The sequence below is a fragment of the Pseudochaenichthys georgianus genome, unplaced genomic scaffold (genome assembly GCF_902827115.2).
Source record: "Pseudochaenichthys georgianus unplaced genomic scaffold, fPseGeo1.2 scaffold_505_arrow_ctg1, whole genome shotgun sequence".
Lineage (NCBI taxonomy): Eukaryota > Metazoa > Chordata > Actinopteri > Perciformes > Channichthyidae > Pseudochaenichthys > Pseudochaenichthys georgianus.
Window position 1 is genome coordinate 36,088 of NW_027263066.1, and position 21,076 is coordinate 57,163.

Sequence of the window (21,076 nt, forward strand, 5' to 3'; positions counted from 1 at the left end):
TGTTCCTCCTAGTAACCGTCTCCTCCTCGTTTCCTCCACCTAGTAACCATCTCCTCCTCGTTTCCTCCACCTAGTAACACTCCCCTCTTGTTTCCTCCACCTAGTAACCGTTTCCTCCCCCTAGTAACCGTCTCCTCCTCGTTTCCTCCCCCTAGTAACCGTTTCCTCCACCTAGTAACCGTCTCCTCCTCGTTTCCTCCACCTAGTAACCGTCTCCTCCTCGTTTCCTCCTCCTAGTAACCGTCTCCTCTTCGTTTCCTCCACCTAGTAACCATCTCCTCCTCGTTTCCTCCACCTAGTAACACTCCCCTCTTGTTTCCTCCACCTAGTAACCGTTTCCTCCCCCTAGTAACCGTCTCCTCCTCGTTTCCTCCACCTAGTAACCGTCTCCTCCTAGTAACCGTCTCCTCCTCGTTTCCTCCACCTAGTAACCGTCTCCTCCTCGTTTCCTCCTCCTAGTAACCGTCTCCTCCTCGTTTCCTCCACCTAGTAACCGTCTCCTCCTCGTTTCCTCCCCTCAGGTCTGCAGCAGGCTCGCTCCGTTATGATGAGCCCTCCCTCAGGCTCAGCCCCATCAGGTCTGGTCTCCATGCGAGGCTCAGAGTACCAGAGGCCTCCTCCCAGTACCCTCCGTGTCGGGGGGTCTGAACTGTACAATCGTGGGGGTGAACTGGTCCAGGGCGGTTTGTTTAAAGCCCCGATGCCCCCTCAGGAGTCCTTTGGCCCCCCAGGAGGAATTCGAAGACCCACAGATCTGGGTTTTGACTTCCCTTCCAGTCCACTATCAGGAGTTGGTTCCCCTCATCGGAGCCCTTACGCCCAACAGATCCCAGACCCCTTTTCCCAGCTTTCCCCCGGGACCCCCCGTCCACTTTCTGACCCAGCGTACCTGTCTCAGTACAACCAGCAGTCCACCAGTAGGAGGCCGTCCCCCTCCCATCAGAACCTGGACCCCTACGCCTCAAATCCCGGGACCCCTCGCCCATTCCCTCGATCCCCAGGAGGACAGCGCAACAACGACCCCTACAACCAGCAGCCCTCCACCCCGAGACCCCCCACTGGGGAGGGACTAGGACTCTCTGAGACCTTCACCCCCCAACACCACCAGGTAACAGTCCACCTGTCAGTCAGCCACGGAGGTGGGAAGTAGTGGAGTACAAATACTTTGTTACTGTACTTTAGTACATCTTTCTGGTATCAGTACTTTACTCCACTACTTATTTTTCTGACTACTTTTTACTTTGACTTCTTACATGTTGAACTCAAATACCTGTACTTTCTACTTCTTACATGTTGAACTCAAATACCTGTACTTTCTACTTCTTACATGTTGAACCCAAATACCTGTACTTTCTACTTCTCACATGTTGAACTCAAATACCTGTACTTTCTACTTCTCACATGTTGAACTCAAATACCTGTACTTTCTACTTCTCACATGTTGAACTCAAATACCTGTACTTTCTACTTCTCACATGTTGAACTCAAATACCTGTACTTTCTACTTCTCACATGTTGAACTCAAATACCTGTACTTTCTACTTCTCACATGTTGAACTCAAATACCTGTACTTTCTACTTCTCACATGTTGAACCCAAATACCTGTACTTTCTACTTCTCACATGTTGAACTCAAATACCTGTACTTTCTACTTCTCACATGTTGAACTCAAATACCTGTACTTTCTACTTCTCACATGTTGAACACAAATACCTGTACTTTCTACTTCTCACATGTTGAACTCAAATACCTGTACTTTCTACTTCTTACATGTTGAACCCAAATACCTGTACTTTCTACTTCTCACATGTTGAACTCAAATACCTGTACTTTCTACTTCTTACATGTTGAACTCAAATACCTGTACTTTCTACTTCTTACATGTTGAACTCAAATACCTGTACTTTCTACTTCTCACATGTTGAACTCAAATACCTGTACTTTCTACTTCTTACATGTTGAACACAAATACCTGTACTTTCTACTTCTCTCATGTTGAACTCAAATACCTGTACTTTCTACTTCTCACATGTTGAACACAAATACCTGTACTTTCTACTTCTCACATGTTGAACTCAAATACCTGTACTTTCTACTTCTTACATGTTGAACTCAAATACCTGTACTTTCTACTTCTCACATGTTGAACTCAAATACCTGTACTTTCTACTTCTCACATGTTGAACTCAAATACCTGTACTTTCTACTTCTTACATGTTGAACCCAAATACCTGTACTTTCTACTTCTCACATGTTGAACTCAAATACCTGTACTTTCTACTTCTCTCATGTTGAACTCAAATACCTGTACTTTCTACTTCTTACATGTTGAACCCAAATACCTGTACTTTCTACTTCTCACATGTTGAACTCAAATACCTGTACTTTCTACTTCTTACATGTTGAACCCAAATACCTGTACTTTCTACTTCTCACATGTTGAACTCAAATACCTGTACTTTCTACTTCTCTCATGTTGAACCCAAATACCTGTACTTTCTACTTCTCACATGTTGGCCCCAGAGGGATGAACGGGGCCCTTGGTGCTTTGATCCACTGTTATTAAAGCTGTCTTCAACTATACCCTCTGTTTTCCTCTCTTCAGTTGCAGCAGTCTCCAGGAAGACTACAACAGCATCAGGACTCATTTCCCAGAACCCCCGGGGGCAGCCAGACCCCAAAGCACCCTGGGATGTCGGAGGAGAGCGGGTACCACGGCAGCCAGACTCCGGTTCACGACCCGTTCGAGCAGCAGGGTCACATGACACCAGGCCCCTCACAGACAGACAAGACGACAGCCAATGAGATGGCAGTGCTGGGCGGGGCCTCCTTAGACGGACCAATGAGCATGCTGCCTCAGCTCGGGGACTCCGAGGAGAAGCTCAGACAGGTAGGGCCAGATAATAAAGTTATTCATTGGAGTTCTACTGAGTTCTACTGAGTTCTCTTGACTTCTGCTGACTTCTCTTGACTTCTGCTGACTTTCTCTTGACTTCTGCTGACTTTCTCTTGACTTCTGATGACCTTCTCTTGACTTCTGCTGACGTCTCTTGACTTCTGATGACCTTCTCTTGACTTCTGCTGACGTCTCTTGACTTCTCCTGGTTTTCTCTTGACTTCTGCTGACCTTCTCTTGACTTCTGCTGACTTCTCTTGACTTCTGCTGACTTCCTCTTGACTTCCTCTTGACTTCTGCTGACTTTCTCTTGACTTCTGCTGACTTTCTCTTGACTTCTGCTGACTTCCTCTTGACTTTTTCTTGACTTCTGCTGACTTCTCTTGACTTCTGCTGACTTCTCTTGACTTCTGCTGACCTTCTCTTGACTTCTGCTGACTTCCTCTTGACTTCCTCTTGACTTCTCTTGATTCTGCTGACTTTCTCTTGACTTCTGCTGACTTTCTCTTGACTTCTCTTGACTTCTGCTGACTTCTCTTGACTTCTGCTGACTTCTCTTGACTTCTGCTGACTTCTCTTGACTTCTGCTGACTTCCTCTTGACTTCCTCTTGACTTCTCTTGACTTCTGCTGACTTTCTCTTGACTTCTGCTGACTTTCTCTTGACTTCTGCTGACTTCTGCTGACTTCTGCTGACTTCCTCTTGACTTTTTCTTGACTTCTGCTGACTTCTCTTGACTTCTGCTGACCTTCTCTTGACTTCTGCTGACTTCCTCTTGACTTCCTCTTGACTTCTCTTGACTTCTGCTGACTTTCTCTTGACTTCTGCTGACTTTCTCTTGACTTCTGCTGACTTCTCTTGACTTCTCTTGACTTCTGCTGACTTCTCTTGACTTCTGCTAACCTTCTCTTGACTTCTGCTGACTTTCTCTTGACTTCTGCTGACTTCTCTTGACTTCTGCTGACTTCCTCTTGACTTCTCTTGACTTCTGCTGACTTTCTCTTGACTTCTGCTAACCTTCTCTTGACTTCTGCTGACTTTCTCTTGACTTCTGCTGACTTCCTCTTGACTTTTTCTTGACTTCTGCTGACTTCTCTTGACTTCTGCTGACCTTCTCTTGACTTCTGCTGACTTCCTCTTGACTTCCTCTTGACTTCTCTTGACTTCTGCTGACTTCTCTTGACTTCTGCTAACCTTCTCTTGACTTCTGCTGACTTTCTCTTGACTTCTGCTGACTTCTCTTGACTTCTGCTGACTTCCTCTTGACTTCTCTTGACTTCTGCTGACTTTCTCTTGACTTCTGCTAACCTTCTCTTGACTTCTGCTGACTTTCTCTTGACTTCTGCTGACTTCTCTTGACTTCTGCTGACTTCCTCTTGACTTCTCTTGACTTCTGCTGACTTTCTCTTGACTTCTGCTGACTTTCTCTTGACTTCTCTTGACTTCTGCTGACTTCTCTTGACTTCTGCTGACCTTCTCTTGACTTCTGCTGACTTTCTCTTGACTTCTGCTGACTTTCTCTTGACTTCTGCTGACTTCTCTTGACTTCTGCTGACTTCCTCTTGACTTCCTCTTGACTGCTCTTGACTTCTGCTGACTTTTTCTTGACTTCTGCTGACTTCTCTTGACTTCTGCTGACTTTCTCTTGACTTCTCTTGACTTCTGCTGACGTCTCTTGACTTCTCCTGGTTTTCTCTTGACTTCTGCTGACTTCTCTTGACGTCTCCTGGTTTCTTTTGAGTTCTTGTGACTTCTCTTGACTTCTCCGGAGTACATTTAAGTTCTCTCGAGTTCTCCAGACTTCTCATGACTTCTCCTGACTTCTTTTGACTTCTCCTGAATTCTCTTGTCTTGTCCTGAGTTCTCCTGACTTCTCTCGAGTTCTCCAGACTTTTCCTAAGTTCTCTTTACTGTTCCTGAGTGTTCTCACGTTCTATATGTTCTGTTTCTAAGCGTCAGCGTCTCCGGCAGCTGATCCTGAGGCAGCAGCAGCAGAAGAGTGCTCTGCGTCAGGAGAAAGGTCTGCAGGAAGCTGGTTCGGCTGTTCTCCCCGGACCCCCTTCTGGTTCTGCAACACCACGTCTCTGGCCCCAGCCGGACCCCTCAGCTAACCCTGCTGCAGAGATGTTTGGAAGGCCCCCGCCTCCTTACCCCGGCACCATGAGGCCCGTTGGACCCGCTCAGGTTCCCCGGTTCCCTGGAGGGTTCCCTGGGGAGCAGCAGAGGGGCTTCACCCCCAGAGAGATGGGGGTCCGAGGCCCGGTCATGAGGTGTGTTCAAATTCACAATTCTGACTTTCTCATCAAAATTCGGACTTTTTCTCAAAATCTCAAAATCCGGACTTTTTTCTCCAAATTCTTACTTTGTTCTTAAAATTCGGACTTTTTTCTAATTTCCTCAAAATTCTGACTCTTTCCTCAAAATCTCAGAATTCTGACTTTTTTCTCAAAATCTTAAAATGTTGACTTTCTGCAAACTTTAAATGTTAATAATCCCTGGTCACCGGCTTGATCTTCAATCTCAGGATCCATGTATCTGTGATCCTCTCCAGAATGGAAGTAGTCATCACATACAGAGACTAGTTCCTGAGCAGTGTCCTTCACATGCTGATATCCAAGAGAGGGAGTCACACAGTCACAAGATGGAGGAACAGAAAGCAGTATTCAATGTTTAATGTCTAACGCCTCCTCTCTCTCCTCCAGGTTTGGCGTTCCTCAAGGAGCTCCAGCAGGGCTCCAGGACTCCTTCCTGCGTCTTCCCCAGGGATCAGTGCCTGTCTCTGGGCTCGGCCTGATGGAGGGAGTCCCGGCCCAGATGAGGAGGCCGATGCCGGGGGATTACACCGGGATCCGGCCCCTCCCTGCTCCTGGAGCTCACCCTCACATGATGCAAGGTAACTGGCAGTATAATGCAGCAATTAATCAATTAACAGAACAGTAATTAGGAACTATAAGGCCGTCTTATTATCATATTCACTGATTAAAGTCCATCCATGGAGGACCCAGCGGCTCAGCAAGAAAGCCCTCAGGATTATAAAAGACCCCCATGCAGTCTGGCAGGCGGTACCGCAGCTTCAGGACTAAAACCACCAGACTCAGGGACAGTTTCAGGACTAAAACCACCAAACTCAGAGACAGCATCAGGACTAAAACCTCCAGACTCAGGGACAGTTTCAGGACTAAAACCACCAAACTCAGAGACAGCATCAGGACTAAAACCTCCAGACTCAGGGACAGTTTCAGGACTAAAACCACCAAACTCAGAGACAGCATCAGGACTAAAACCACCAGACTCAGGGACAGTTTCAGGACTAAAACCACCAAACTCAGAGACAGCATCAGGACTAAAACCTCCAGACTCAGGGACAGTTTCAGGACTAAAACCACCAGACTCAGGGACAGTTTCAGGACTAAAACCACCAGACTCAGGGACAGTTTCAGGTCTAAAACCACCAGACTCAGTTTCAGGACTAAAACCACCAGACTCAGGGACAGCATCAGGACTAAAACCTCCAGACTCAGGGACAGTTTCAGGACTAAAACCACCAGACTCAGGGACAGTTTCAGGACTAAAACCACCAGACTCAGGGACAGTTTCAGGTCTAAAACCACCAGACTCAGTTTCAGGACTAAAACCACCAGACTCAGGGACAGTTTCAGGACTAAAACCTCCAGACTCAGGGACAGTTTCGGGACTAAAACCACCAGACTCAGGGACAGTTTCAGGACTAAAACCACCAGACTCAGGGACAGTTTCAGGACTAAAACCTCCAGACTCAGGGACAGTTTCAGGACTAAAACCACCAGACTCAGGGACAGTTTCAGGACTAAAACCTCCAGACTCAGGGACAGTTTCAGGACTAAAACCACCAGACTCAGGGACAGTTTCAGGACTAAAACCTCCAGACTCAGGGACAGTTTCAGGACTAAAACCACCAGACTCAGGGACAGTTTCAGGACTAAAACCACCAGACTCAGGGACAGTTTCAGGACTAAAACCTCCAGACTCAGAGACAGTTTCAGGACTAAAACCACCAGACTCAGGGACAGTTTCAGGACTAAAACCTCCAGACTCAGGGACAGTTTCAGGTCTAAAACCTCCAGACTCAGGGACAGTTTCAGGACTAAAACCACCAGACTCAGGGACAGTTTCAGGACTAAAACCACCAGACTCAGGGACAGTTTCAGGACTAAAACCTCCAGACTCAGGGACAGTTTCAGGACTAAAACCACCAGACTCAGGGACAGTTTCAGGTCTAAAACCACCAGACTCGGGGACAGTTTCAGGACTAAAACCTCCAGACTCAGGGACAGTTTCAGGACTAAAACCACCAGACTCAGGGACAGTTTCAGGACTAAAACCACCAGACTCAGGGACAGTTTCAGGACTAAAACCACCAGACTCAGGGACAGTTTCAGGACTAAAACCTCCAGACTCAGGACTAAAACCACCAGACTCAGGACTAAAACCACCAGACTCAGGACTAAAACCTCCAGACTCAGGACTAAAACCTCCAGACTCAGGGACAGTTTCAGGACTAAACCCACCAGACTCAGTTTCAGGTCTAAAACCACCAGACTCAGGGACAGTTTCAGGACTAAACCCACCAGACTCAGGGACAGTTTCAGGACTAAACCCACCAGACTCAGTTTCAGGTCTAAAACCACCAGACTCAGGGACAGTTTCAGGACTAAAACCACCAGACTCAAGGACAGTTTCAGGACTAAACCCACCAGACTCAGTTTCAGGTCTAAAACCACCAGACTCGGGGACAGTTTCAGGACTAAACCCACCAGACTCAGTTTCAGGTCTAAAACCACCAGACTCAGGGACAGTTTCAGGACTAAACCCACCAGACTCAGTTTCAGGTCTAAAACCACCAGACTCGGGGACAGTTTCAGGACTAAACCCACCAGACTCAGTTTCAGGACTAAAACCTCCAGACTCAGGAACAGTTTCAGGACTAAAACCACCAGACTCAGAGACAGTTTCAGGTCTAAAACCACCAGACTCAGGGAAAGTTTCAGGACTAAAACCACCAGACTCAGGGACAGTTTCAGGACTAAAACCACCAGACTCAGGGACAGTTTCAGGACTAAAACCTCCAGACTCAGTTTCAGGTCAAAAACCACCAGACTCAGGGACAGCTTCAGGACTAAAACCACCAGACTCAGGGACAGTTTCAGGACTAAAACCACCAGACTCAGGGACAGTTTCAGGACTAAAACCACCAGACTCTGACAGCTTCAGGACTAAAACCACCAGACTCAGGGACAGCTTCAGGACTAAAACCACCAGACTCAGGGACAGTTTCAGGACTAAAACCACCAGACTCAGGGACAGTTTCAGGACTAAAACCTCCAGACTCAGTTTCAGGTCTAAACCCACCAGACTCAGGGACAGCTTCAGGACTAAAACCACCAGACTCAGGGACAGTTTCAGGACTAAAACCACCAGACTCAGGGACAGTTTCAGGTCTAAAACCACCAGACTCGGGGACAGTTTCAGGACTAAAACCACCAGACTCAGTTTCAGGTCAAAAACCACCAGACTCAGGGACAGCTTCAGGACTAAAACCACCAGACTCAGGGACAGTTTCAGGACTAAAACCACCAGACTCAGGGACAGTTTCAGGACTAAAACCACCAGACTCAGGGACAGCTTCAGGACTAAAACCTCCAGACTCAGGGACAGCTTCAGGACTAAAACCACCAGACTCAGGGACAGTTTCAGGACTAAAACCTCCAGACTCAGGGACAGCTTCAGGACTAAAACCACCAGACTCAGGGACAGTTTCAGGACTAAAACCACCAGACTCAGGGACAGTTTCAGGACTAAAACCACCAGACTCAGGGACAGTTTCAGGTCTAAAACCACCAGACTCAGGGACAGTTTCAGGTCTAAAACCACCAGACTCAGGGACAGTTTCAGGACTAAAACCTCCAGACTCAGGGACAGTTTCAGGTCTAAAACCACCAGACTCAGGGACAGTTTCAGGACTAAAACCACCAGACTCAGGGACAGTTTCAGGACTAAAACCACCAGACTCAGGGACAGTTTCAGGACTAAAACCACCAGACTCAGGGACAGTTTCAGGACTAAAACCTCCAGACTCAGGGACAGTTTCAGGACTAAACCCACCAGACTCAGGGACAGTTTCAGGACTAAACCCACCAGACTCAGTTTCAGGTCTAAAACCACCAGACTCAGGGACAGTTTCAGGACTAAAACCACCAGACTCAGGGACAGTTTCAGGACTAAACCCACCAGACTCAGTTTCAGGTCTAAAACCACCAGACTCGGGGACAGTTTCAGGACTAAACCCACCAGACTCAGTTTCAGGTCTAAAACCACCAGACTCAGGGACAGTTTCAGGACTAAACCCACCAGACTCAGGGACAGTTTCAGGACTAAACCCACCAGACTCAGTTTCAGGTCTAAAACCACCAGACTCGGGGACAGTTTCAGGACTAAACCCACCAGACTCAGTTTCAGGTCTAAAACCTCCAGACTCAGGGACAGTTTCAGGACTAAAACCACCAGACTCAGTTTCAGGACTAAAACCACCAGACTCAGGGACAGTTTCAGGACTAAACCCACCAGACTCAGTTTCAGGTCTAAAACCACCAGACTCGGGGACAGTTTCAGGACTAAACCCACCAGACTCAGTTTCAGGTCTAAAACCTCCAGACTCAGGGACAGTTTCAGGACTAAAACCACCAGACTCAGTTTCAGGTCAAAAACCACCAGACTAGTCACCGCAATAAACCGTATTTAATCTCGTCTTAAGGCGAGACACCCCAGGTGAATAGGGTAATTTTTTTAACTTAAAGCATCAGCTAGAAATGTCTCCAGTTAATTACTTACAATAAGGTAATTGTTTTTTGTATTACAAGTTTTCTGAAATAGCATGTTTAAATATGCAAATGATCTGAACTTTGGATAAAGCCAGGTTCAAAATTCTCGTTTCATTTTGTAGTCATATTAGCATCTAAGGCTTTTACAGAAGGGATTTTGGATATCTCTTTTTGTCACTCCATAAATCAGAAAATACTGTCAACAGCCCTAAAATATCCATTTCCGCCATGTTTTTAGGTATACGATATTGTATAATTCAGGCTATGAATGATATATGAACAAACCCTTCTGTAAAAGCCTTCATAATATTGATAGGAATATAACTGGAAGGTTTGGTGTCTCTACGTGCTACTGAAGTTCAAATTTCGAACTCAAAAGTAGGAGAAAAAACAGATTTTGAGAAAACGACCTTTAAAGATTGCAGTGAGGCGCGAGCTGAACCCTCCTGTTCTCTGGACGACAGCTTGCGCCTTCACGACGTGGGGTCATTTGTTTTCCTTCCAAATGCCTGAAAGAAAAGACGTTATAGAATCAAAATAGCACAAAATCTCCAGAGTTGACCAGTTCTTGAAAAACGATGTTTTTGCCTGCCGTGTCTCGCCTTAATGTACATTATTTAATTTAATATTCTGTTCTTGTACATATCATATTCTCTTGACATGTATATAGACTTTTTGCACTATTTTTTTTTGTTGTATTTTATTATATATGTTGCATTGTTGGAGGAGCTCAGGTCAGAATAATTTCATGGCCATTTCTACACTGTGGCTGCTGAGCATAAAACCTTTAATTTCCCCCTCCTCCCCCCAGGTGTCCAGCAGCCCTTCCTCCCGCGCTCCCTCCCCCTGCAGCAGCACAGCATCATGGGACAGCCGTACATCGAGCTCCGTCACCAGGCTCCAGAGCACCGTTTGAGGCTGAACTTTCCCCAGCCTGAGACCCATATTCTGCCCCCCAGAGACCCTCACCCTTCCCCCCTCAGACCCATGGGCCAGCAGGTGACTCTGGAGCATCTGAACCAGCAGCAGCAGCATCAACAGAGCCTGGAGAACCTCGAGGAACACCTGGAGGACTCGGCTGTGAAAGACCTGGAAGACGTGGAGGTGAAAGATCTGGTGGACCTGAACCTGAACCTGGACCCTGAAGACGGTACGCTTTTATTTGAATGAGAATACAATAAATATTTATAAACTATTAAGTTCTGCTGAGTTATATTGACATCTCCTGTGTTCTGCTGAAGTTCTCCGGAGTTCTCTTCAGTCCTGTCGAGTTCTCTTGAGTCCTGTTGAGTTCTCTTGAGTCCTGTTGAGTTCTCTTGAGTCCTGTTGAGTTCTCTTGAGTTCTTTAGAGTCCTGTTGAGTTCTCTTGAGTCCTGTTGAGTTCTCTTGAGTCCTGTTGAGTTCTCTTGAGTCCTCTAGAGTCCTGTTGAGTTCTCTTGAGTCCTGTTGAGTTCTCTTGAGTCCTGTTGAGTTCTCTTGAGTTCTTTAGAGTCCTGTTGAGTTCTCTTGAGTCCTGTTGAGTTCTCCTGAGTCCTGTTGAGTTCTCTTGAGTCCTGTTGAGTTCTCTTGAGTCCTGTTGAGTTCTCTAGAGTCCTGTTGAGTTCTCTTGAGTCCTGTTGAGTTCTCTTGAGTCCTGTTGAGTTCTCTTGAGTCCTGTTGAGTTCTCTTGAGTCCTGTTTAGTTCTCTTGAGTCCTGTTGAGTTCTCTTCAGTCCTGTCCAGTTCTCTAGAGTCCTGTTGAGTTCTCCTGAGTCCTGTTGAGTTCTCTTGAGTCCTGTTGAGTTCTCTAGAGTCCTGTTGAGTTCTCTTGAGTCCTGTTGAGTTCTCTTGAGTCCTGTTTAGTTCTCTTGAGTCCTGTTGAGTTCTCTTCAGTCCTGTCGAGTTCTCTTCAGTCCTGTCCAGTTCTCTAGAGTCCTGTTGAGTTCTCTAGAGTCCTGTCGAGTTCTCTTGAGTCATGCTGAGTTCTCTTGAGTCCTGTTGAGTTCTCTTGAGTCCTGTCGAGTTCTCTTGAGTCCTCTTGAGCTCTCTTGAGTCCTGTTGAGTTCTCTTGAGTCCTGTCGAGTTCTCTTGAGTCCTCTTGAGTTCTCTTGAGTCCTGTTGAGCTCTCTTGAGTCCTCTTGAGTCCTGTTGATTCCTGTTGAGTTCTCTTGAGTTCTCTTGACTTTTCCTACTACACTGTAAACTATCTGTTTTAATTCTCAGGTAAAGAGGACTTGGATCTGGGAACCAACGACCTCCACCTGGACGACTTCCTGCTGTCGGGGAAGTTCGACCTGATCGCCTACGCCGACCCGGAGCTGAACCTGGAGGACAAGAAGGACATGTTCAACGAGGAGCTGGACCTCGGGGAGCAGGTGGAGGAGGCGGGGGACAGGAAGTCGGAACTGGCTCAGGTGAAACAGGAAGTTCTGGACGGAGCCCAGACTGAAACAGGATGTGGATCAGGATCAGGGGCTCTACCGGCTTTCCAGACCCAGGAACAGGCTCTGTCAGCAGGCATGGCTCCTAGGGTTCAGACCCCCATGGCTGGAGGTAAGAAACGTTCTTTTTGCAAATTTCCAAATGTTTCTGTGGAGGAAATTCTTAAGACAAACTGATGAATGGACCATTTTTGACCAAGTTTTTCTTTTTTTATATTTAATAAAGTAATAAAGAAAGTCAATATACAATTGGAATCGATCTCAAATGCAGGAACAGAGCAGCTTCATCCTCAGAGGATAACATGGCTTTGCAGCTTCCAGAAACATTATATATTAGAGAGAAGATCCAACTGGTCCCGCCCTTAAATCCCCCATGATGCATCTGAACATCATTAAACCCTCCAGTCCTTAAACATTTGCTAATCCACCTTTTGCCCTTCCTGAAAAGTAAACCCTAAACATATGTCTCTGTTAAACACATATAGGATTCAAAATACTATTTAAACGAGTAAAAGGTAATCAGAGTACAAGACATAATCTATATATTATTTAAATGGTTATATGAACATTTGACACGACAGTTTCTACATCTAAACGTTTCCCTTCCCTGCTTCAGCTCCGCGCCCCGTCTTCCAGCAGAGACCGTTTGGACCCCCTCCCTCGACTCTCTTTCCCCCCCAGAACCAGCTCCCTCACCCGGGCACCTCCACCCAGAACCAGGGCCCCTTCCTCCAGAACCAGATCCAAATCCAGATCCAGAACCAGATCGAGACACAGATCGCGGACCAGATCCAGAACCAGCTCCAGTTGCAGGATCTGGAGCAGAGGCACCTCCTCCTTCAGGACCAGCCTCTCCTCCTGCAGGACCTTCTGGACCAGGAGCGCCAGGAGCAGCAGCAGCAGAAACAGATGCAGGCGCTGATCCGACAGAGGGGCCCTAACGACCCAGGGGCCCCCCCTATAGGTAAGACCAGAACCAGGACAGCGCCACATACAAAAATAAATAGATATACAACTTTTTTTGAGGAAGTCTGAAGGAAGGGGCAGATTCTTTTCTGCTGCGTACTAGGGTGGTCCTTAAAATTGAAAGTCTCAGCTCCATCCCCCAGAATTCATTCTATTAGTCAAGAAAACTCTCCTGGTGAATGTTGTCCTCAATCTGACAACATTTAGCCCCCCTCATCGACCTGGAAGTGTAGCCTCAGTTGCAGCTGCTGGCGTGGCAGCCCAGCTCGATGAGGGGGGGGTACATGCTGTCAGATCGAGGAAAACATTCACCAGGACAGTTTTCTTGACTATCATAACGAATTCCGGTGGTTGGAGCTTAAAATAAATGAATTCTAAATTGTACATGGCACTAAGGACCACCCTACTGCGTACTTTCAGATTCTAGCGCACTCGAGCTGGTTTCTCCATTCTTACCTACCCTACCCTTAAGGCAGTGCTTCTCAAAGTGTGGTCCGTGTGCGCCCCCTAGTGGTCCGTGAGTATATTGGTAACATTTCACATTTGAAATAAATGACTAAATGTAAGTTTTCCGCACTCTCGCGGGAATATCTCCGCAATGGAGCGAGCTTAAGTTTCACTTTCGATTGCATAATATAGCCAAGTGCAACACCTATGTCACACATGTAGCCGCCTGTTTGTACCATTTTCAGGCGATTTGTAATCTGTTCTAGAAAAACGATGTGTTTTTGGATATTTGTGGAGTTAGGTGGTCCGCGAGTGTTTTTTTATTGGTTAAGTGTCCTTGGTACGAAAAAGTTTGAGAAACACTGATTTTAAGGGGAGAAAAGAATAAACAAATGAATCAAGATGACATGGTGAGTTTAGGCAACTTGACCTTGATCATATTGAATGAAGTGTATACTACACACTGCATTATGGTAGTAGCATTACAGGTTTTCTGAAGTCCTAAGGCATTTGTGATTTTCTCCATTCGTGTGCTTTTAATTTGAAAGGACTCGTGTTTCTCTCTCTGTGTTTCCTGCAGACTTCGACTCGATCTCAGACCCCATCATGAAGGCAAAGATGGTGGCTCTGAAGGGAATCAACAAGGTGATGACGCAGAGCAGCCTGGGACTCAACCCCATGGGCATCAACAGGTACGCATATTATTTACTTAAAGAGGGAAGGCCCGGACACACCAATCGGCCTCCGAAGAACTGACTCAGACGGACCCGGCTGTGGCGTCGCCTCGCGTCTCTGCGTCTCGGCCGTGTGTCTCTGGAACACCCCGCAAAGACTCCAGCCCACGGCCAAGAAGCGCGTACGAACTGCGCATGCGGGAGTGGCAATAACTCTCCTTACCAGCAGGCGGCGGTAGTGTGTATTCGTCATTCAAAAGAGGCAACAACCGGAAGACGGACCGCGTGATAACCGAGAGAAGAAGAACAGACTGCGTGATATAAACAACAACAAATAGCGTGCGTTCCATGTTCCCTCTACAGCGAGAAGCTCACGGGGCTTTCCCCGACCTGTCGAGAGCTGGAGTTGGTGTGTCCGTGCCGTAACCCTATTTGTTTTAATTATTTTTTATTCAGCTTTTCACATGTGTCACAAGTCCATCTTATCTTATCGTATACAATCATAGACAATACAATGTTCTCTGTAACGGCCCGTCCACACACAGGCATGAACAAAATCTTTCAAAGCTTCGCCCATTCACTTGAATGGGGTGACGTAGAAGATTTTGAATCTTCGCCGAACTGCATTGTGGGGAGCGGAGCATGGCTTTGCATCGCGAGCATCACAAGTTGAGCAATGTTCAACTTTTGATGCTCCCGATGCTTTCGAAGCTGGCGTCAGCCAATCAAATCCCGTTTATGCAAATCCCGCTGGTACAAGCGCTAGCCAATCAAACCGCGTGCAAGCTGGGAGAGCCAGCAGTTCATTTCCTCATATTCCAAACGAGAAGTTACGGGAGCAAATCACCCGGTTCTTTACGACCAGACTATTAACGGGATACAAACCGGAGGAGCCAGGCATGGAGGGAGGGGGCAGAGACAGTGGGGGAACTGGTAGGGTTTCGCCTGTTTGGGGAGTTTATATCCAGTTTACTTCGTTTTAACATTGCTATGCTTTGTATGTCGGGGGCGGAGATTCATGTGATTGGTTGTTGGTCGCAAAAAATCGCCACGCTTCAGACACGCCCAGCATCAAGATTTTTCAAGATTTTTTCCATGCCTGTGTGGACGGGCCGTGAGCCGTCTGTCGTTTACAGTGAGAATACATAAAAATCCCTTCTAGACAAATGATGGTCCAACACATTGTATGGAAGGGGGCGGGACATCTCTTAGCCGTTGTCCAATCACAACAGAGCTGCCCAGTGTCACTGCTTCTGCTTCTCCTGTTCGTGCACAAAATGTATATACCTTTTTCTGTATATTAATTATTGTGTGTGTGTGTGTGTGTGTGTGTGTGTGTGTGTGTGTGTGTGTGTGTGTGTGTGTGTGTGTGTGTGTGTGTGTGTGTGTGTGTGTGTGTGTGTGTGTGTGTGTGTGTGTGTGTGTGTGTGTGTGTGTGTGTGTGTGTGTGTGTGTGTGTGTGTGTGTGTGTGTGTGTGTGTGTGTGTGTGTGTGTGTGTGTGTGTGTGTGTGTGTGTGTGTGTGTGTGTGTGTGTGTGTGTGTGTGTGTGTGTGTGTGTGTGTGTGTGTCAGGTTCCAGCAGGCTCCAGTACCCCCGCTTGCTCCGGTGGCCCCGGGTCCTGAGGCGCCCCCTCCACACATGGTGCTGCAGGTGAGTTACAGCAGATATAAAGTGTGTTTACTTGGGCTGCGGTCGAATAGTCCGTTTCTCTGAGGAACCTTCCTCACGGAGTGAAATGACCCGGAAGGCCCTCAGTGGCAGCCATGTTTGAATTCTCTAGATGAAAGGAAAGGAGGTTTCAAACTTCCTTTATAGCCTCCTTTAACTTAGGAACCACTGGACCTCCCTCACCGAGAGGAGAGGAGAAAATGCTGCCCCACAATGCATTGCAGCCGCAGCATTTGCCGTCACTCAACAGTCGGCCGTTCACGGAAACAACCGATTATGACGGAGAAATGATATCATGAAAGTTACGGTGCTTATTAAGATCTTTAGTTCATACAATCATACGTATTGGGATCATTTGTATTAACGTGGACCGGAGGGAGAGGGAGACGAGCAGAAGTTTCACTTTCCTTTTTTATTTCAATTCCAACTTTGGTCCTGAAGAATCTGTTTCTCTGTTGTCCACGTTCATAAAGCAAAGCAGCAGCATCAGAGCACGGAGCAGAGTCTCTAGATGAGTTTACAGGAGTCCCTCGTTCTTATTGAACATCCATGTTGTAGTCCGCTGTATAGAAAACTGTGGTTTCCATGGTTACCCCACAGCAGCAGACGCACATTCAGGACGTCCGCTGGCGCATCATAAACACGTCGGATAGTGAAAGTGCAGTCGATTCTCTAAAGTACCGCAGTCTCTTCTCCTAAGTCCTTTTGGATTCTCCTATCCACTATCCCTTAGCCCCGTGACCTTTCACTCAGAGGTCAAGGGATAGACGATAGACGATAGATGGGGATAGACGGCGGGGATAGACGACGGGGATAGACGACGGGGATAGAGGACAGGGATAGACGATAGGGATAGACGACAGGGATAGACGATGGGGATAGACGATGGATGGGGATAGACGACAGGGATAGAGGACAGGGATAGACGATAGATGGGGATAGACGACGGGATAGACGACGGGGATAGACGACGGGGATAGACGACGGGGATAGACGACGGGGATAGATGATGGATGGGGATAGACGACAGGGATAGAGGACAGGGATAGAGGACAGGGATAGACGATGGGGGATAGACGACAGGGATAGAGGACAGGGATAGACGACGGGGATAGACGACGGGGATAGACGATGGATGGGGATAGACGACAGGGATAGACGACGGGGGATAGACGACAGGGATAGACGACGGGGATAGACGATGGATGGGGATAGACGACAGGGATAGACGACGGGGATAGACGACAGGGATAGACGACGGGGATAGACGATGGATGGGGATAGACGACAGGGATAGACGACGGGGATAGACGACGGGGATAGACGATGGATGGGGATAGACGACAGGGATAGACGACAGGGATAGAGGACAGGGATAGAGGACGGGGGATAGACGATGGGGGATAGACGACAGGGATAGACGACGGGGATAGACGACGGGGATAGACGACGGGGATAGACGATGGATGGGGATAGACGACAGGGATAGACGACGGGGGATAGACGACAGGGATAGACGACGGGGATAGACGATGGATGGGGATAGACGACAGGGATAGACGACGGGGGATAGACGACAGGGATAGAGGACAGGGATAGACGACGGGATAGACGACGGGGATAGACGACGGGGTTAGACGACGGGGATAGACGACGGGGATAGACGACGGGGATAGACGACGGGGATAGACGACGGGGATAGACGACGGGGATAGACGACGGGGATAGACGACAGGGATAGACGACAGGGATAGAGGACAGGGATAGACGACGGGATAGACGACGGGGATAGACGATGGATGGGGTTAGACGACGGGGATAGACGACGGGGATAGACGACGGGGATAGACGACGGGGATAGACGACGGGGATAGACGACAGGGATAGACGACGGGGATAGACGATGGATGGGGTTAGACGACGGGGATAGACGACGGGGATAGACGACGGGGATAGACGACGGGGATAGACGACGGGGATAGACGATGGATGGGGTTAGACGACGGGGATAGACGACGGGGATAGACGACGGGGATAGACGACGGGGATAGACGACAGGGATAGACGACGGGGATAGACGACGGGATAGACGACGGGGATAGACGACGGGGTTAGACGACGGGGATAGACGACGGGGATAGACGACGGGGATAGACGACGGGGATAGATGATGGATGGGGATAGACGACAGGGATAGAGGACAGGGATAGACGATGGGGGATAGACGACAGGGATAGAGGACAGGGATAGAGGACGGGGGATAGACGATGGGGGATAGACGACAGGGATAGACGACGGGGATAGACGACGGGGATAGACGATGGATGGGGATAGACGACAGGGATAGACGACGGGGGATAGACGATAAGGATAGACGATGGGGATAGACGATAGATAGAGATAGACGACGGGATAGACGACGGGGATAGACGACGGGGTTAGACGACGGGGATAGACGACGGGGATAGACGACGGGGATAGACGATAGATGGGGATAGACGACGGGATAGACGACGGGGATAGACGACGGGATAGACGACGGGGATAGACGACGGGGATAGACGACGGGGATAGTCGACGGGGATAGACGACGGGGATAGACGACGGGGATAGACGACGGGGATAGACGACGGGGATAGTCGACGGGGATAGTCGACGGGGATAGACGACGGGGATAGACGACGGGGATAGACGACGGGGATAGACGACGGGGATAGACGACGGGGATAGAGGACGGGGATAGAGGACGGGGATAGAGGACGGGGATAGACGACGGGGATAGAGGACGGGGATAGACGACGGGGATAGACGACGGGGATAGACGACGGGGATAGTCGACGGGGATAGACGACGGGATAGACGACGGGGTTAGACGACGGGCATAGACGACGGGGATAGACGACGGGGATAGACGATAGATGGGGATAGACGACAGGGATAGACGACGGGGATAGACGATGGATGGGGATAGACGATGGATGGGGATAGACGACAGGGATAGAGGACAGGGATAGACGACGGGGGATAGACGATGGGGGATAGACGACAGGGTTAGACGACAGGGATAGAGGACGGGGATAGACGATAGATGGGGATAGACGACAGGGATAGACGACGGGGATAGACGACAGGGATAGAGGACAGGGATAGAGGACAGGGATAGACGACGGGGATAGACGACGGGGATAGACGATAGATGGGGATAGACGACAGGGATAGACGACGGGGATAGACGACAGGGATAGAGGACAGGGATAGAGGACAGGGATAGACGACGGGGATAGACGACGGGGATAGACGACGGGGATAGACAATGGATGGGGATAGACGACAGGGATAGACGACGGGGATAGACGATGGATGGGGATAGACGACAGGGATAGACGACGGGGGATAGACGACAGGGATAGACGACAGGGATAGAGGACAGGGATAGACGACGGGGATAGACGACGGGGATAGACGACGGGGATAGACAATGGATGGGGATAGACGACAGGGATAGACGACGGGGATAGACGACGGGGATAGACGATGGATGGGGATAGACGACAGGGATAGACGACGGGGGATAGACGACAGGGATAGAGGACAGGGATAGACGATGGGGATAGACGATGGATGGGGATAGACGACAGGGATAGACGACGGGGGATAGACGACAGGGATAGAGGACAGGGATAGACGATGGGGATAGACAATGGATGGGGATAGACGACAGGGATAGACGACGGGGATAGACGACGGGGATAGACGATGGATGGGGATAGACGACAGGGATAGACGACGGGGGATAGACGACAGGGATAGAGGACAGGGATAGAGGACAGGGATAGACGATGGGGGATAGACGACAGGGATAGAGGACAGGGATAGACGACAGGGATAGACGACGGGGATAGACGACGGGGATAGACAATGGATGGGGATAGACGACAGGGATAGACGACGGGGATAGACGACGGGGATAGACGATGGATGGGGATAGACGACAGGGATAGACGACGGGGGATAGACGACAGGGATAGAGGACAGGGATAGACGACGGGATAGACGACGGGGATAGACGACGGGGTTAGACGACGGGGATAGACGACGGGGATAGACGATGGATGGGGATAGACGACAGGGATAGAGGACAGGGATAGACGACAGGGATAGAGGACAGGGATAGACGACAGGGATAGAGGACGGGGGATAGACGATGGGGGATAGACGACAGGGATAGAGGACAGGGATAGACGACGGGGATAGACGACGGGGATAGACGACGGGGATAGACGATGGACGGGGATAGACGACAGGGATAGACGACGGGGATAGACGACGGGGATAGAGGACAGGGATAGACGACGGGGATAGACGACGGGGATAGACGACGGGGATAGAGGACAGGGATAGACGATAGGGATAGACGATGGGGATAGATGGGGATAGACGACGGGATAGACGACGGGGGATAGACGACGGGGGATAGAGGACGGGGATAGACGACGGGGGATAGACGACGGGGGATAGACGACAGGGATAGAGGACAGGGATAGACGACGGGGATAGACGACGGGGATAGACGACGGGGATAGACGACAGGGATAGACGACGGGGATAGACGATGGATGGGGTTAGACGACGGGGATAGACGACGGGGATAGACGACGGGGATAGACGACGGGGATAGATGATGGATGGGGATAGACGACAGGGATAGAGGACAGGGATAGACGATGGGGGATAGACGATGGGGGATAGACGACAGGGATAGACGACGGGGATAGACGACGGGGATAGACGATGGATGGGGATAGACGACAGGGATAGACGACGGGGGATAGAGGACAGGGATAGACGATAAGGATAGACGATGGGGATAGACGATAGATAGAGATAGACGACGGGATAGACGACGGGGATAGACGACGGGGTTAGACGACGGGGATAGACGACGGGGATAGACGACGGGGATAGACGATAGATGGGGATAGACGACGGGGTTAGACGACGGGGATAGACGACGGGGATAGACGACAGGGATAGACGACGGGATAGACGACGGGGATAGACGACGGGATAGACGACGGGATAGACGACGGGGATAGACGACGGGGATAGTCGACGGGGATAGACGACGGGGATAGACGACGGGGATA

General features: G+C 49.1%; 2 protein-coding genes across 2 annotated transcripts in view; one reads left to right on the plus strand and one right to left on the minus strand.

Moving 5' to 3' along the window:
* Nucleotides 1-525: 525 nt before the first annotated feature.
* LOC117442921 (histone-lysine N-methyltransferase 2C-like) overlaps nt 526-21,076 on the plus strand; it is a 45,798-nt gene continuing 25,247 nt past the window's right edge. The window contains 9 exon segments of the mRNA XM_034078874.2: nt 526-1,108; nt 2,607-2,891; nt 4,851-5,167; nt 5,600-5,790; nt 10,566-10,904; nt 11,956-12,285; nt 12,790-13,137; nt 14,167-14,278; nt 15,833-15,911. Coding sequence (XP_033934765.1) covers nt 548-1,108; nt 2,607-2,891; nt 4,851-5,167; nt 5,600-5,790; nt 10,566-10,904; nt 11,956-12,285; nt 12,790-13,137; nt 14,167-14,278; nt 15,833-15,911 — 2,562 coding nt within the window. The 5' untranslated portion in view covers nt 526-547.
* LOC139433480 (golgin subfamily A member 6-like protein 24) lies at nt 2,958-4,673 on the minus strand (the record flags this gene model as incomplete). The annotated part of the gene is made up of 3 exons (XM_071202511.1): nt 3,399-4,673; nt 3,129-3,315; nt 2,958-3,025 (listed from the first exon to the last, which is right to left on the minus strand). Coding segments are annotated over exons 1-3 (1,530 nt in total), but the record flags the coding sequence as incomplete, so codon positions are not given.